This window comes from Xenopus laevis, chromosome 9_10L (assembly GCF_017654675.1).
Source record: "Xenopus laevis strain J_2021 chromosome 9_10L, Xenopus_laevis_v10.1, whole genome shotgun sequence".
Classification (NCBI taxonomy): domain Eukaryota; kingdom Metazoa; phylum Chordata; class Amphibia; order Anura; family Pipidae; genus Xenopus; species Xenopus laevis.
Window position 1 is genome coordinate 34512737 of NC_054387.1, and position 19192 is coordinate 34531928.

At 39.3% G+C, this 19192-nt stretch overlaps 1 protein-coding gene and 1 long non-coding RNA gene across 3 annotated transcripts; both read right to left on the reverse strand.

Moving 5' to 3' along the window:
* Positions 1-1341: 1341 nt before the first annotated feature.
* Positions 1342-4122, reverse strand: LOC121398128. Of its 2 annotated transcripts, XR_005964123.1 has the most exons (3): positions 3451-4122; positions 2128-2369; positions 1342-1563 (listed from the first exon to the last, which is right to left on the reverse strand). XR_005964123.1 is itself a non-coding variant. In XM_041576773.1 (2 exons), exons 1-2 carry the CDS (start codon positions 4025-4027, stop codon positions 2317-2319), a joined length of 630 nt encoding a protein of 209 aa, XP_041432707.1. In that variant the 5' UTR covers positions 4028-4122; the 3' UTR covers positions 2034-2316. The 2 variants fall into 2 exon arrangements, 1 of the variants encoding a protein (XP_041432707.1); XM_041576773.1 differs by lacking the exon at positions 1342-1563 and having other exon boundaries at positions 2034-2369.
* Positions 4123-16299: 12177 nt separating this feature from the next.
* LOC121397914 lies at positions 16300-19157 on the reverse strand. Its single transcript, XR_005964034.1, has 2 exons — positions 19020-19157; positions 16300-16490 (listed from the first exon to the last, which is right to left on the reverse strand). It is a non-coding gene; the product is annotated as an uncharacterized LOC121397914 (long non-coding RNA).
* Between the last annotated feature and the right edge of the window lie 35 nt (positions 19158-19192).

Below are 19192 nucleotides of genomic sequence, written 5' to 3' on the forward strand. Positions count from 1 at the left end.
GTGGGACCTCAGTAAGGAGATGTGGGGGTTCAGCTCATTAATCTTTGATGAATATTAATTCAAATGGCCAATGTAAGAAGTCTCAATGAGTGAGCCCTATTGAAACCTCCCATGAGCCTCTATGGATATGAAGCTTAAACAGAAGATAATTACCTGCCCTGGGATGTTGCACCAGCTGCTGAGGGAGCCCCATTCTGCCATCTTTAATATTGGTATCAATATTCTCTCCCAGTGTGCGTTTGCCATTGGATTAGTGGATTTCAATTTTATAAGAGGGGATAATTTCCTATCCTGGGATGTTGGTGTCACTGAAAATTCCCAACACATTCAAGTAGACTCTCAAGGACTGTGGCAGCAAGCTGTAACGGGCATTTAATGCAGACTGACGCAGCCAAGAACCCATTGCAAAATCTCCCCAGTTCTCCAATCAATGTGTGGGTTATGTTGCCTTAACCAGGACAGGCTTAACAGCACAGGGGTGGATGCACGGTGGATAAGGTGGAAATCAATGTATTCAGAACATGTGCCTCCCACACACACCTCAAGTTTAGGGGTTACTGATGTAACTAAGCCATTGTCAAGGGCATTTTCATCTATTGACAGGAGAGGAATGGAAGGGACAGACAATTTACCAGCAAAAGTCAACAAAATATCCAGCAGCCCCTGAATCAATGAAAGCCTTAACAGAAACAGGTGTGTTATTCCAGGACAGAGTAACAGGAACACAAATCCTAGAACTAGTGTTACAGGGAGCAGAAATACAGCCCAAATGAATCTCCCCAACCTCATACAGCCTCAGGAGTTTTCCCAGTTTTACTGGGCAGGTATAGACAAAATGGCCTTTAGTCCCACAGTACATGCAGATGCCCTGGGAACGTCTGCAAAATCATTAGGAAAGTGACAGCTCAGCGGTCCCAAACTGTATGGGATCCTCAGGGGATTGAAGAGTAAAAGATTCAGAGGGAATAAAGACCTTGCTGCTAGGAACATAACCAGGCTGTGAAATCTTCCCCTGATGCCTTTTCATTAATCTGGGATCCCCCTGTATAGCTAGGTGCATTAAAGGGGAACTAAAGTCTAAAATAGAATAATGCTAAAAAATGCTGTATTTTGTATACTAAACATAAAGATGAACTTACTGCACCACAAGCCTAATTAAACAAATGATTTATGTTTTCAAGGTTGGCAGCAGGGGGTCACCATCTTGTAACTTTGTTATACATCTTTGCAAGACATGTCGATCGGACAGGTTTAAAAATCCCATCGGACCGCGGCCCCATTCGTAGGTGCTATAACACCCCCAGAATTTACACCAGTGTTACATTGGCCAAAAATTAATTTGATTTACATATCTGAATTTTGTAAAACTTAATATATCCATACTTACTTTTTGTGTGCATTTGGGAAGAAATGTTTATGAAGAACTATTAACAGTTCACTCAGTGTACAGTTTTTATATCCTTCCATATATGTGTGCTTTAAAATTTCATTTTGCCTTTCAAGGCCATTATTTGTATGTATTGCAATCTGTAGTTCTCCAGTTCTGTATACATGTGCCCATTTCTGTGGTGGAGAAATCAAAATTAGTTTTTTATTTTCTGTTTTGTGCACTCCGATTATACTGCAAAAGGTTTACAATCCTTAATATGGTTTAAAATCCAGTCAGCAGCAAGTATAAGAAACCTATTACAGAAACAACAATTGAATATATGTATTTAAGCTTTATAAACTATCTGTTGGTTAAGAATTGTATACTAGGGGAATAGTTCTATTTCATTAGGGTTTTTGCAAGCGATTACATTTTTCATAACCCTAAATGTAACTTGACATATGCAAAGCATTTTAATACAGTGGGGGTCATTTATTAACAATGGGCAAATTTGCCCATGGGCAATAACCCATGGCAACCAATCAAATTGCTGCATTCATTGTTCTACTTGCAGCTGGCTTTAAAAAGCTAATCACTGATTGGTTGATATAGGTAACTGCCCATGGGCAAATTTGCCCAGTGTTGATAAATGAGCCCCAGTGTTTTAGGCACTAATATTCACAAAGTAAAATATGGATGCAGTAAATCCAATACAATATATATTTTTTAAAATATGTATACAGGTATTGTATTTTTACCTCTATTTCAGGTAGCCACTTGTTTGAAAACCAGTGCCTCAGGGCACTGCATGTCTTCCAAATTTTTGATTCTATCAGATTTTTTAGAGAATTTTGATGTTCATCCATAGTTCGAGCAAGTGCTATTTTACGAAGCATGCTCAAGATGGTCTTCCGAAAATCATACACATTGTGGTCTTTTTTTCTGGTCTATTCAGTCCATGCTTTTTCACGGTGGAAATCACAGAGCAGGACTTTCGATGCTAAAATTTTGAGAGATGTACAGACAAAACAAGATTAAATTTAAAAAATGATTCATATTACCCACTATAGATTTAGAATGTCTATTTTATTTATTTTAATTGAATAATATATAATATAATAGTTATACATATTGTCAACTTTTATGCAATATCATCTAAGACTTATGGTCATATAACACCAGTAAAGGAACAGCAACACCAAAATTAAAGTGTTTCAAAGTAATAAAAATATAATGTAGCATTTCCCTGCACTGGTAAAGTTGGTGTGTTTGCTTCTGAAACTCTACTATAGTTTATATAAAGAAGCTGCTGTGTAACCATGGAGGCAGCCATTCAAGTACAGGATACACAGTAGATAACAGATAAGTACTACTATATTTTATATGAACAAGCTGCTGTGTAGCCATGGGGTCAGCCATTCAAGCACAGGATACACAGTAGATAACAGATAAGTACTACTATAGTTTATATAAACAAGCTGATGTGTAGCCATGGGGCAGCCATTCAAGCACAGGATATACAGTAGCTAACAGATAAGTGCTATTATAGTTTATATACACAAGATGCAGTGTAGCCATGGGGGCAGCCATTCAAAGAAAGGAATTAACTCCAGCATACATAGATACTCAAGGATTCAACCCATGTTTAATGTCAAGCCAACAAGTACCCCTTTCAAAGCCATTTCAAAACTAAAGAAGGAGAAAGGGCACTGGATACACAGCAGATAACAGACTCTGTAGTATACAATGGGATGCCTCAGAATTTATGTATCTACTGTGTATCCTGTGCTTGAATGGCTGCCCCCATGGCTACATAATAGCTTCTTTATATAAACTATAGTAGTACTTATCTGTTATCGACTGTGTGTCCTGTGCTTGAAAGCCACACCCATGGCTACACAGCAGCTTCTTGATATAAACTATAGTATTACTTATCTGTTATCTACCGTGTATCCTGTGCTTGAATGGCCACCCCCATGGCTACAAAGCAGCTTGTTTATATAAACTATAGTAGTTTGGTGTTCTTGTTCCTTTAATTGCAAAAAAGACAATAAGATCAAGATATGAATATAAAAATATACCTGGAAATGTTTCATATATTGCATTAATCTCCTCTTGACAGAAATCCACAAGAAAACACTTTGGTTTCCACTCTTTGTTCCAGTTTTTAAATAACTGTAATGCTTCTTTAATGCTTGCTGTATTTTCTTCTTGATTAACAAAAGCCCCAACCACCAGGTAGCAAACATTAGACCGAACACAGAGGAAAAATAGGGGCAGAGCATAACGTGTTGTTCTGTAGGTAGCATCAAGAAGTGTTATATGGTTTCCATAGATCGTTAGTAATCTTTGTTGCCAATCCTTTTGGTAACAGAATAAGAAAGTCTGATGTTTGTTTTCAGTGGTGCAGCAACTTGGACGACAAAATATAATGTCATTTGGATTTTGCATCTTCCATTGTTCTATAAGGTCAAGGATATTCTCTTGATCTAATGTTGAATCATGCCCTTCACTTTTAGCTTTGTACATTAGATTGGCAAGGTCTTTTCTTGTTGGGTAATATCGTCTTCGAGTTTCTTCAGGGAGTTCTAGACCCAAGAAAAGCTCTTTTAAGACAAAAGCATCCATGTGTCTTTTCAGCAACTCGCCTAACACCATTTCTGTATAGATCAATTATTTTTCTCTTGACCCTTGCATCGATTTTTTCTCTTAGGTTAGCCACCTGTAAAAATGTTAAATGTATTAATAATTGTTCGTTTAAATTTTAAAAAATGTTAATATTTATATTTAATATCTGTACTTGATATTTCAAAATTATAATATTTCTTTGATATAAAATCAAGTAATTTAAAGTGTTAATTTAAATATATGAGCTTTCAAAATAAATGAATTTATTTATTTTATTTTTATTTACTTTACTATTTATCGCTATGTTGATAAGGGGACCCAAAATAATAATGTTGTAAAAACCAGGGAATTGTGTTAAATCACCTTGAGCTTAAATTATTGAAAGGATATTGGTCTGTTTTAAGTTAGAAATACAATATGTCCTGTGGTTATGACAAGGTCCAAGCATTGCAGCATTAATATTACGGTGGGGTTATGGTGGGAGCATTTTACATGCACATATAACACAAACAATTGAACACTAGGGGGCACATTTATCAATGGTCGAATTGAAAATTGAAATTTGATTTTGGAGATGTATCATACTCTGGCCCTTTAAGAAGTTTAATTTGACTATTCACGACCTAAAACCTGCCAAATTGCTGTTTAAGCCAATGGGAGATGTCCGGGGATACATTTTGATTTAATTCAACCAAGTTTTATAAACTTGATTTTTTAATTGAATTTCAAATGGTCAAATTTTAAATTTATGGGAGTTTTTATAAACCATTGATAAATGTGCCTCCCCATGTGATTTGAACATAGTCATAGGGCTTGCAAATTTAATTGTTACAGAAGGATACAGGGCAAGATATGCATTTGTTTAGCATTTTAAATGTTTAGGGTGTTATTTATTAAAGTCAATTGTTTTTCTGGTCAGACTTTTAAATGGGAAAACACCTCTTTTTCATAGAAAAAAAACTCACATTTCTCATGATTTATTAAACCTTGATGGTGTTAGGCTGAATAAAAAAACACTCCATCTCAAATCTGCCATTGACTTCACGCTGAAGTTAATGGGAGATGTCCCCTTTACATTTGGAAGATATCCTAATCTGTGCTTTGTTTTGTTCAATAATCTGAAAAAATTGAGGTTTTCTGGCAATAATCCAAAAAAGTAATGTTCAAATCCAAAAAAGTGTGATTGTTATTGGTAACGTTTTTATAGAGTATTTTCCCACACCAGATTTTTTCAATTGTATTGATAAATATAAGGAAAACATTTTTTGGATTTTGATAAATAACCCATTTAAAGGGTACCTGTTGGGTAAAAGTGCTATCCCCAACCAAAGTTGCAGGCTAATAGAGCCTGCATTCCAGTTGGGGATAACAGTTTTAAAATAAAAAAAATTGCCCCCCCACTAGCATTAGGCTACCCACACCAGGAAGGAGCTCCCTGTGCGAGCAGCCGTGTCCGGTCACTCACATGCACATAATGAAAAGCTGCCCCAAATTGCTCATTTTTTAGTGTGACATCACATGCACAGTGTGGGTAGCCTAACATTGGCGGGGAGCATTTTTTTTAAATGAAAATGACTGTTATCCCTAAATAGAATGCGAGCTCTATTAGCCCATACCTTTGGTTGAGGATAACATTTTTACTCAACAGGTGTCCTTTAATGACAATGAAAAGAGGACAAACAGCTATGTACAGAGAAACAATGTAAATGCATTAGAATTATTGGGACCACAAAAGAGCTAGTAAATGCCATAACAACTTAAGTTATGTGGCATAAATACAGCACCGAATAGACAATACATACAACAGGGCAATCATGGCAAGGTATCTCCTATGGGCCCCATGGGCAGTGTACCTGGATGTAATTGCACCCCCTGCCCCATAGTAGTTATGCCACTGGGAAATGTAAGTTTCCCTTTTTTATTTTGTTGAACCTTGTTATCAGGGTATACTTACTTCTCCAGTAGTTTCATGATTCATATGGTCAGACAAATGTGGAAATACTATTTTATATGCATGCTTGACTTTAACATTATCTCTGTCATGCTGAAGTGCTTCTCTAAGCTTGCTAGATGCAATTTTTCTCCTTTTCTCTGTGCTCTGTTTGATCTACAAATATAATGTACACAATGAAACGGCTGTTTTTTTGTTTGTAGCAAAATTAATTTTATAGTATTGATCATGATAAATGGTTGAATGTTTGAAAACAATTACTAAAACATATCAACCAATGAGATGTTTCTTTCCAAGAGTGGAACAGTAAATACAAACTGCTGATTGGTTGCTATCTGTTAATAGACAAGAATGAAATGCAAGACTGGTTATTATAAAACTCTGAATTTATTCTTACAGGGGAATGTAATATAAGTCGGTAAAGCAAAAACTATTCGCAATGCGAAAAGTTATGCCTCTGTGCGAACAATTTTTGCTCTGCGCGAATTTAATATAGCTTTTGCGAAACCAGAAACCGTTTTACCGACCACTTCCGACAGTGGAAGAGAGTTTGCGAATTTTACAGATTGCGCCAATGCGCAGTCAATGTAATAAAACTTCTTACTGAAAAGGTCGTTATGTTTGCTCCTAAAGATTACCACACCTTCAAGCACTTCTTAAGGGTGCGAAATTAAAAGTCGCAATCCGCAATTAAAAGTCGCAATGCGCAATTAAAATTCGCAATGCAATAACAGTTTAAGGAACAATATTGCATTGCGAGATGTGGATTTTTAATCTTATTGATGCGCACTCTTTTACTCTTTGCGAATTTAATTACATTCCCCCCTTAGAGCAGCAATCCTCCTGACATAGAATAGTATCTGAGTTTATTCTGAGCTATAAAAAGGTACAGTAATTTAATATAATATATTAAACAAGGGGTGTCCAATCTTTTGGCTTCCCTGGCCATATTGGAAAAAGAAAAGTTGTGTGGGGCCACACATGAAATACACAAATACTTTTGGTTTGGAAAAGTAAAGAAAATGAACAGTAACCATAATAATAAACCAGATGGAGCTATTGTCAGGGGGGCCTATTGGCTCCCAGCTGGGAGTAGTCTGGACCAAGGAGGAAGCTTCAGGGTTAAACTCCAAGTTCAAGGCACAGTACGATTTCAGGAAAAATCTTGGTCAAAATCCAGGAAAAGATCACAAGGCAGGCAGAAGGGAACAAGGTCAAAGTTCAGGCAGGGCCAAGTCCAAGAATCAGTCAAAAACAATAGTATAACACCCTGGAATGCTAGAAAGTGAGCCTATACTTCTGCAGTGACATGACATCCTGGGCATCCTTTTAAGTTCTATTTTGGCGCCGAATCTGGCGCAGGCATTCGCGCTGACATCAGACGACCACTGCATCGCTGGGCACCACCATTACCCAGAGCACCATCTGGAGCACTCCTGATAGCTATACAGTGGAATATGGGACACCTGGATATTAAATATACTTATTATTATATTATTATTATTATTACTAACTAGGCAATGGGCAGAGTCCCCGCTCCTGCCCACTCCTATATCCTTTGCAACATAATGTTTCCTCGGGAACCAAGGGTTTCAAGCTGGGCCGCATTCATATCCATCCTTGGGACACAGATTGGATACAACTTTATTTATCAACATCTAAACTAAGAAGGATTTATCAAAATGTGAGTTTAGAGTTTAATATATAAAATCTCAACCACATTATATTCATTCTTATGGGATTTTTAGAATTATTTTATTGATGGGTGAAAGTTAGAACTAACCATTCAATATATATGGTTCTAAACAGTGACGGAACTACCAGGGGAGCAGGGGGTGCGATTGAACCAAGGCTCACATCCCCTCAGGGCCCTCCGGCAGCTTGCACACTGATGATTCCAGCCAGAAAATTGCATACAGTGGGGGGGTCCGTCCCCTGCTAGTTATGTTATCGGTTCTTAAAAGAATAAAATGAGGTAAGATTTTATTTATTAAATTATTAACTCACATTTTGATAAATCTGCTCCTAAATGTTTACTGAAAATGAAAAAAATATAGATATTGAATATTTGCTTGAATACTTGCATTTATGATCTTAAATCTGGTGAGTTTCTATAAGAAGTCAATGGGAGGAATATTTAGAAAAATCAAACAATTTTAAAATTCCTATATTCCTGACAAATTTTTTTTTTTACTTAATTTAAATATTAAGGTTACAAAAAGGTCTACTGGTAGATCCCGATCTACCTTTTGGGCACCCCTGTACTAAGGTGTAGCCTGCTAAACATCTATGTTTAAACTCAGTGCTGAAGGCCCTCTTGCAAAAAAAATCTTTAAAGGCGCCAGTGCACTGCAAGCCTTATCAACCCACCCCATCCCCATGCCACTCAGTCTCCCAGCCACCTGCATCCACCTTACCTGGCCAAATGTAAGAGAGCGGCTGGGGAAGGGAGGTCCACGTAACTTTAGAGGAAGCAGACCCTGTGGACCTGGCCCCTCTTTCCCAGGCCCCCACACAACCACAGGGTATGCTTCTGCTATATTTACAACATTGTTTAAACTGCAAAGTAAAAAATTCCAAATATTTTATCACTATTATTTCAAAGAAAATATATACTGTATATAATTATTGCTTTTGAAAAAGTACAAATAATTCCACTCAGTTTAGTTAATATGAAGAGAATGCTACCTCGTATTCGGGATACAGGATTATATGAGTTATTTGAATTGAGGCAGTGCATCCCATTTTCTTGGTATCCTGAATAATTCTTCTCCTTTTAATTATGCTGTGCTCATCACCCTTTTTGGCATTTAAAGGAATTAAAAATATATATTTATTATATGATACAATCTCAAATGAACTATTTTTAATATATACTGCATATATTGGTGTAATTACTGGAATTTCAGATCATTAAGCACTCACCCCCCCCCACACCCCCGTGATGAGAATTGCTTACCCGAGACCCTGGGTTGATTCCCCTATTCACTGAAAACTGCAATGTCCTAGCTTTCTAGTACAGGAGTGCTTTTCTGACTTCTTTTTTCTACATTGTCTGTCTAATCCAGTCCAGGTGTACATATGAATATTTGAGTGGAATGTATAAGAATATACTTATAGAAATCAATCATATAAGCAAATAGCTGGCTTATCATTACTGCACATGCGCACCCACTCAGATATGCATAGAAGAAAGAAGAAGCATAAAATGATTATGCAGGACTGGTACAGTTTTCTTCTAAAATGACAACCAACCTGGGGGTAAAAAGTAAGCACGTATAATTACTGCCTAAAATTTATCACCCAATAGAATATAACTTTCTTTGCCTATTAAAATACAATATCTAATGCTTACTAGCAATGGTTTTTATGATAAAACATTTTTGAAAATAACCAAAAAACACCTCTTTTATATCTCGTTGTTCTGAATATTTCTGCTTCTTGCCAAGTCCTGTGTCCTTTCCTAAGTGACACTGAAGAATTTTTTTCCCTACTATTACATAGGGATTAAACACATCAAACTGGACCGAATGGCATTCCCAGTGAACTCTTGCATTTGATGGAGCTTGAAAACCTAATTAAAATACATAAATGTATTGAATAGATGCATTCAAAAGGTGGGAAGTAAATTAAATTTATGATTTGAAAATACATTATTTTCCTAAAAACTCACACAGGCTGTTGCATTATATAATCAGGCATCCAAAATATTGTTTTTGGCGGTATAAAACTACATTCCAAATCCTTGTCTTATTCTGATTGATAGCTTATAATGTAATAATTTTGTGTAGATTTACTTAAAAAAAATTGCCATTTAGAAATGGCAGGGTATAACACTCTGTCAGTAAGTGCCTATATGTATTTTTTATAATTTTAATATATAAAGTTAAGCTGGGTCTGCTTTTTCACTTTTAAAGATTCATATATCTGTTATAGAAGCTGATGTTAAAGTAGTGATTATTAAAGAATTGTGAAGCATTTGATTCTGTGCTATCATTTAACATGATCTCAGACTGTATACAGGGCTCATTTTCTAACACTAGTCAAATGTGGACCAGGGCAGTTGGACAATAGTGGTCCTTTGAATCAGGATGATTTGATTTTAATATCATCACCAATGGTGGATTAATGAGATATAGGTCCCTAGGCCATATCCACAGGCCACCCTTCTAGGCTTCTGCTGGATGCAGATGCAAGCAGATCCACGCACATGTGCACCTCTCTCCAAGCCTGACCCAGTTTGGCATACGCGTGTGTACTGTCAGATACACTAGATAGGTACAAGGGAGGGCCAGATGCTTTATTCACCAGAAGATCCTCCCAGCAGCAACCATATTAAAGGAAAGACAGGTCCATATCAAGGGGGAAAGGGGTGTTACAGGGAGAGCTGGGAAATTGGGGAATTCTCTCACCGAATCAGTGGTACAGGCTGATACATATAAAAGCAAATGAAATAAAATCTAATTTTTACTTTCTTTAATGAAAAAGAAATCTATTTCAAATTTACTTTAATTAGAAATGTGTACCGTTTTTATAAGAAACTTGGCTGCATTCAGTGAAATTCTCCCTTCATTTACTGCTGTAGATAGGAATTGTCAGACGGTCCCTAACTGCTGTGTGCGGGGAAACAATCATACTTATGAACAGCAGGGGGAGCCCCACCTTACTTCCCAGCCATGCAGAACTCAAGCAGCTTTGTTTGTTTCCCTGTAGAGCAGTAGGTGACTGTGTAGAGATTTGTATTGGATTTTATTTTTGCCTTTACATCCTCTTTACTGTTTCCAACTCCAGCTGCAGGGCCAAAGATCATGGAGCCAGATTTAAACACATAAATTAGGATTCTATTTGGAGGATTATTTTCCTACAGTCACTGGTTATGCTGAGTTGGAGAAAGTGTATATTAAACAATACAAAAACTATAAAATACACATTAGATTACATAAGAACACATGACCCAGTGCAGTCTGTATATTCTGATTATTAATCAGTCTTGCTGTATCGGCTTCTGGCAGATATTATTTGACATGTGCTGTTTTGATCATTTATGACGATCCCTAAGCTTAGCCCAGATCACACTGAGCATGTGCACAGTCTTGGTCTTGCAAAGATGTATAACAAAGTTACAAGATGACAGCCCCCTGTGGCCAACTTTGAAAGCATAAATCATTTGTTTGATTAGGCTTCTGGTGCAGTAAGTTCATGTTTATGTTAATATACAAAATACACCATTTCTAGCCTTATTCTATTTTAGACTTTACTTCCCCTTTAACAAGGGGTAGGATGGCTTTTTAGCAAGAGAGGGAATACAGGGTTATGGGAGATAGCTCATAGTTCAAGTTGATCCAGGGACTGGTCCCATTGCATTTTAGAGTCAGGAAGAATTTTTTCCCCCTCTGAAGCAAATTGGAGAGGCTTCAGATGGGCTTTTTTTTTTTGCCTTTCTCTTGATCAGCTAGCAGTTAGGCAGGTTTCACTTAGACATAACATTTTTAACTTGATGAATGTGTATCTTTTTACAACCTAAGTTACTGGGGTACCAGTTTCCAACATATTAACACCTTCAGATAAATTATATAAGTAATAGTTATTGCTCACCTTCATTGCCAAAATGCTTTGTCTTCTTCTGAGTGATGTAATTGGACTTTGTGCTTTCCTCAAAATCACATATGATTTTCATAACCATTTGGAGAATCACATAATTCAGTATGGATAGGTTCATCTGGCTTTATATCATCAACCTAGAGAGAGCATTATAATTCTAATACACACAGTGACTTAATAATAGGTGAAGCAGACCCTGCAACCATGGGGGGGGGGGGGTCTGGGAACAGGTGCAGGGCAAAAAGGCAATTGTGGTTGAGTTAGCTGAGAAATGTGCTGTATGTGTGACTCACAACCGCACTGTATTTTTTGCATATAGTTTGTGTGCATAGTAGCAGTAGACCCAGACTTATCCCTGTTTAAAGGATCCCCAGCCACATTTGGGCAAATAAATGCAATGCAAGCAAATAAAGAATCCCTGAACTTCCTCAGCTTGAACCTCACTCAAGAATCTTTAGGGGAGTAGATAGTAGACAACCCTACTTACTTTACACATGGAATATGCAAGTCAGACACAGCGGTGTAACTACGTTACTGGGCCCTACAGCAAAATCATTTTAGGGCCCCCAAAATATCCAGAGGTTGGCCTGTTTTACAAATATATTAAAATGACTCATTAATTAGGGTGCCATGGGGCCCCCCTATACCTCCTGGGCCCAGTGGGGTAACTACTGGGGAAGCAGGGGGTGCAATTGCACCAGGGCACACTCCCCCTCTGGCCTGTCGGAGATTGTGCGACAGTAAGTAATCTGCGCATTTAGAGCATCTAAAGGGGTGCCGGGTGCATTGCCTGTGCATCGGAAGCTGCAAGTTACGTTACTTCCTGGGCCCCCCCACCTTTGCAGCCACAGGGTCTGTTTCCTCTGTAAAGCCCTGGTCAGACATACAGTGCTTTTCAAAAGTACTGACCCCCTTGGCATTTTTACCTATTATGTTACATTCCAACCTGTAATATAAACAGGTCTTAATCTTTTTATGTGATGGATCTGCACAAAATAGTCTTAGTTGGTGAAGTGAAATGAGAAAAATATATATAAAAAAAAAAAATTGGCATGTGCATATGTATTCACCTCCTTTGCCCCTAAGAAATTCTGGTGCAACCCATTACCTTCAAAAGTCACATAATTAGTGAAATGAAGTCCACCTGTGTGCAATCTTAGGGGCTACTTTTTGAAGGGTCGAAGCGAATATTAGACATGAATTTTGAAATAAATTTTTGTAAAAATTCGGCCATCAAATAGTCTACTATGACCATTCGATTCAAATTGTAAAATTCTCCGACTTCGAAAATCGAAGTACTGTCTCTTTAATAAAACTTCGACTTTTTTACTTCACCAGATAAAAGCTGCCAAAATGCTATGTTAGCCTATGGTGACCTTCTAGACTATTTTTCTAAGTTGTTTTTTATCAAAGTAAAATCGTTTGTTCGTATGCTAAAATCGGTTGAATCCATTTTATTTCAATTGCAGGAATACTAAATTCGGTGAAAAATACTTCGACTTGATATAAATGGTCAAATTTTAAAGTATTTTCTACTTCTAAATTTGACCCTTAGTAAATCAGCCCCTTAAAGTTAAAAATAGGAAGGAACATTTTGAATCTGCCAAAAGGCATTTGGGCGACTCCCCAAATTTATGGAGGAAGATGCTCTGGTCAGATGAGATGCCAGATATGTCTGGCACAAAAATTTTTTGTGCTTCAAATAAAATTCAATAAATTTCATCAAATTTTTGTAGAAGCAAAACAGTGGCTAAACATTGTGCAGAGCCTTGACTCGACCCAGTGGGTTTAATGTGTATGATCGGTGATCATGTTGTTGACAGATCAAGCAGTGGATAATACTAGAAATTAATGGGCATCCTGTGAAGAAATGGTGCCAACGTATACACCAGATACACCACAGCCATTTAAGGACTAGCTGACTGATGAAAGTTTTAATCTTTTTGTCTGCTTTTTTTGGCCACATCCCATTTTTGATGACATCACTTCTGTTTTGCAGCAAGACAACTTCCGATTTCATAATGGCAGTGTGCAGGCTTGCAGATAAGGTTGTTGCAGTTTGGATTGGGTAGCAGGTACAAGCAGGTAAAATTGCAGAATCTTGGTCTGGCTTGTAGCTCTGGGTCAGGTCCAAGTTCCAGCAATTTGGACCGCATAGAACATAATAGAAGCTAAAATAAAAAACAATAATTGATAAAATATATTTGAACTTCATACCTTGTTCTCAGGAGACATATTTTTTTCATCCAAGCCTGCCATTACTTAAATACTTAAAGTCTCAATCGAAATCCTGTTAAATGCAAATAATTAAGAGCTGTGCAATAGCAATTTGATAAACCTATTGTACATGTTCAAATTAAAAAATATATATTTAACAACAGAACATGCCTTGAAATGTTGCATTTCTGCATTATGTTTATATATTTATTTATGTGAATTGACAATAAAAATGCATGAGAAAAAACCTCTGCCCAAAACCTAAGAGGGCACTAAGAACAAGTGTATGACTAGGGTGCCATGAGAAATAGTAATGTATTTAGCTGCACAGTGTCACAAAGGTTAGCTCAAATACACTGATGCTGGAAACATGAGGAATACAATGAAGGAAAATATACATGATACTAAACTCTTTTCTTGAAATACACAACCAACCTCTTGTAAATAATATAATTCACATCACAGAGAGCAATCAACTTGATTTCAGATGAGAGTTCCATACACCTGTGTGCTCATAAAGGCTAGTTGCTATACCAACAAGTTACTTGACAAACACAGCTACAGGAAATTGATTTAGGATGTATGCCACCTAGTGGATAAATTAGTGTTTGCAGCCCCCATTGTGCAAACATAATAGTATATGTATGGGGCAATACATCCATTTACAAAATTGCAGATTGATTCATTTACATGATTTATTTATTGCCTTGTGCAAACTTGACAATGCATTTATCAATATGGCACCTTTCATCCATTGACCCCAACATTATGAAAATATATTGGCAGACTCAATTATCATTATGATGCACTTTATTCATGGATGCAATGTCAAAACCCTAATTTATTCACATGGAACCAAACATTTACCCTAACATACACTATCATTTCTACAACTTTACTAATATTCTCTTTCCATTTCTCCAATTTACTGATAGAATAGACTTGGGAATACAGATGGGGCATATGAGAGCAGCCATACACAGGCAGATCTGTAAGTCTAGCCTAACACGTCTACACTCTATAGCAATTGGCATTGGCAAAGACCAATTAAAAGTTGAGGACAGTACTTCAAAGAAAAAAGTAATTTTATTTATAATTTTATTATGGCAATGCCAAACCAAGCCATTCAGTGCACATGGATTGTCAGAGCAGAAGGAAGTCGACCATTATTTTCTCTACCAGTGTAACTACACCAGTAAAGAAAATAGCTACCATGGAATAGACATAATAATGGCACATGGGGCCCTACATCAGCTTTTCTCCACAGGTATAGAAAGATAAATATGGTTCCAATTCGCTCCTTCCTATATTTTTATGGACAGGTACAGAATTGTCCTGTGTGCAGACACACAGAGCAGATGTGAAATAAGGGCTGCGTATCTGCACATAGGCAACTACCATACCTGTCCCTGAAATACAGGAAAGAGCAGATTGGAAGAACATGCATCTTTCTACACATCTGGAACCATTAGCCTTTTGTTGAAAACATTGGTCAACGCACATTTGTCTTGCCACACTTTTAATGTTATATAATATAAAGTGCTGATGTACAAAGTGGTCGGGAAAACATCACTTTAAAAACACATGATTTCAGTCAAATAACATTGAGATCAGTCAGTGGTGTACAGGGGCATTTTTTAGAAGTTGTCTGCAGGAATATATACACTGCATGGAGGCAGGGTTCCAAGAGCTGTGGAGAAGCAGTGCAGGTCATTGCCTAGAGCAGGGAACCTGTGAGCAACATTCAGAAGTAAAAGTAATTGGGGACCAACACTAGCATGAAAAATGTTCTTGGGGTGCCAAATAAGCACCGTGATTGGCCATTTGGTAGCCCCTATGTGGATTGTCAACCTATCTTGAGGCTGTTTGGCAGTACACCTGTTTTATCTGCAACCAAAACTTGCCTCCAAGAATAGAATTTAAAAAGAAGCACCTGATTTGAGGCCACTGGGAGCAACATCAACACGGTGCAACATTTTGCTCATGAGCCACTGGTTGGGATCACTGACCTAGACTTTCAAACGTGGCAGAATGGTACTAGTCGAGAAATAATCAAATCTGACATTGAGTTTAATGGCATCCTCCTATGGCCAAAAAATTGTGAAAAACACCTGTAGCAACAGGAGTAGTTCGTTGCAAATTGAAGAAATAACCAGTGGCACTGGAGGTTTCAATTATATTTCTACAAGAATAAATGAAAGCAGCCAATAAAGACATAGTGGATACATGAATGATGCATTTCTTGGTGTTCTCAAAAACTAAAGCTTAAACAAGAGTTCTACTTTATTTTAACTGATTAAAACAAAAGTGTGGTGAAAATACATTTTTTCTGTTTGTGCAAAATGAATTGCACACATATTACTGAACTACAGCTCCCAAATACCCTGAAAGTCTTTAGCCAGGACTTACAATGCAATCAACTAAGGCTGACTCTGACAAATGTAACGTTCATAGTCTATTTCTAGCCAAGTAGACAAATTTACCTATTCGATTCTAAAAAGTGGCCAAAGAAACTGTACATCAAACAAAAAAGTAATTTTATTTATAATTTTATTAAAACATAAATGAAAACATGAAGCAGGATCATACAACAAATCTAAGACACAATAAATAAAACCAAAGATTTTCTTTAAAGAGTACCACTTCCATTCCTGGCAAAACAATAGAAAACTGCACAAAATGATGGCGACAAAAGGAGTCAGGATGTGAGGAATCCAACAGCAGCTGTAAAATAAAGAAAAAAAATAAATGAACACATTCTTATCTAAATAAATTGAAAAAACTGATGTCATTAAACAATTACTAAAATTAAATAGTTCTGTGAATTAAAGGAGGAGATAAGTCCACATCTGACCCCACTCAGTTTGTACCCCTCCCTGCTTCCCCCTGCACAGTCTTACCCCTGAATCCTTCTCGCTCAAGAAATAGCGACCGGAAAAGCAGAGTGAGTGCTCCCAGCCACCATCTTCTAACTCTCATGAATCGAGTGGATTTTTGGTACATGCGCAGTTGTAGTGAATTTCTGGGTTTGAAAAATACGCATGCGCCGAAAAGAGACGGGATGTGCTGAGGAGGAGAAAGAAGAAAACAAGATGGTGGCTGGAAGCTCCGCTACACTCACACTGCTTTTCCAGTCGCTATTTCTGGAGGGAGAAGGATTCAGAGGTGAGACTGTGGGGGGGGGGGGGGGCAGAAGGGCAGTTAACATCAAGGGGGGTTGAATTCTCCTTTAAGTTATAATAAAAAGGGATAAGAAGCCATATCCCACTACAGGAGGATGAGGGATTTCTGATAACCAAGACTGGCACAGTGACCTCCCACCTAGGGTTGCCACCTTTTCTAGAAAAAAAAAAATACCGGCCTTCCTATGTTTTTATGGTTTTTCCCTATACTTAACATTGCAATCATGCAACATTTTTACCAGCCAGGCCAGTAAAATACAGGCCAGCTGGCAACCCTACTCCCACCCCATCGACTTTCAAATATACAGTGACTCCCCTTCCCCCCCCCGCTAAAGGGCACAATAACACACCCTCAACCCACAGAAGAGGCACAGTGACAACCCACTCATGCCACTGATTCAGAGGCACAGCCCCCCCTTTACCCCAAAGAATTTCAGAGGCACAGTGATCCCCAACACCACAGAAAATCAGAGGCACAATGATCTCCCCATCGCCCACAGAAATCGAAACACAGCGATCCCCCCCAAAGCCCACAGAAAATCAGAGGCACAGTGATCCCCTCCCCCATCGCCCACAGAAAATTAGAGGCACAGTGATCCCCTCCCCCATCGGCAACAGAAAATCAGAGGCACAGCGACTCCCCCATAGCCCACAGAAATCGAGGCACAGTGCAGTGACCCCCCCCATCGCCCACAAAAAAATCAGAGGCACAGCGATCCCCCCCATAGCCCACAGAAAAACAGAGGCACAGTGATTCCCCCTCATCGCCCACAAAAAAATCAGAGGCACAGCGATCCCCCCTAAAGCCCACAGAAAATCAGAGGCACAGCAATCCCCCCTATAGCCCACAGAAAATCAGAGGCACAGCGATCCCCCCTATAGCCCAGAGAAAATCAGAGGCACAGCGATCCCCCCTATAGCCCACAGAAAATCAGAGGCACAGCGATCCCCCCTATAGCCCAGAGAAAATCAGAGGCACAGCGATCCCCCCCCATCGCCCACAGAAAATCAGAGGCACAGCGATCCCCCCCCATCGCCCACAGAAAATCAGAGGCACAGCAATCCCCCCTATAGCCCACAGAAAATCAGAGGCACAGCAATCCCCTCCATCGCGCGCAGAAAATCAGAGGCACAGCGATCCCCCCCCATCGCCCACAGAAAATCAGAGGCACCCTCTGATGGGGGGGATCGCTGTGCCCCCCCCATCACCCACAGCGATCCCCCCCCCCATCGCCCACAGAAAATCAGAGGCACAGCGATCCCCCCCATCGCCCACAGAAAATCAGAGGCACAGCGATTCCCCCCCCATCGCCCACAGAAAATCAGAGGCACAGCAATCCCCTCCATCGCGCGCAGAAAATCAGAGGCACAGCGATCCCCCCCCATCACCCACAGAAAATCAGAGGCACCCTCTGATGGGGGGGGATCGCTGTGCCCCCCCCATCACCCACAGCGATCCCCCCCCCATCGCCCACAGAAAATCAGAGGCACAGCGATCCCCCCCATCGCCCACAGAAAATCAGAGGCACAGCGATCCCCCCTATAGCCCACATAAAATCAGAGGCACAGCAATCCCCCCCATCGCCCACAGAAAATCAGAGGCACAGCGATCCCCCCCATCGCCCACAGAAAATCAGAGGCACAGTGACCCCCCCCATAGCTCACAGAAAATCAGAGGCACAGCGATCCCCCCCATCGCCCACAGAAAATCAGAGGCACAGTGACCCCCCCCCATCTCCCACAGAAAATCAGAGGCACAGCGACCCCCCCCCATCGCCCACAGAAAATCAGAGGCACAGCAATCCCCCCCCTATAGCCCAGAGAAAATCAGAGGCACAGCGATCCTCTCCATCGCGCACAGAAAATTAGAGGCACAGTGACCCCCCCCATAGAAAATCAGAGGCACAGCGATCACCCCCCCATATAGGCACAGTGCAGTGACCCCCCCCCATCACCCACAAAAAAATCAGAGGTACAGCGATCACCCCTATAGCCCACAGAAATCGAGGCACAGTGACCCAGTTAACTGCCCTAAAACCTAGGGTAGAGGTTGCAGCCTGTAACAACTTACATCAGAAGTTGGCAGTTCCAGAGATTAAGCTGCACGTCCTTTGAAATGTTCGCTGCCTGCCGGTACAATGCATTAGCGCTTCTGCTTATTTGAATCTACCGCTCAATAATGGATAATGCGCAATGGAGCGGTCACATGGTATGATCACATGACCGTGACGTCAGATCCTTTCC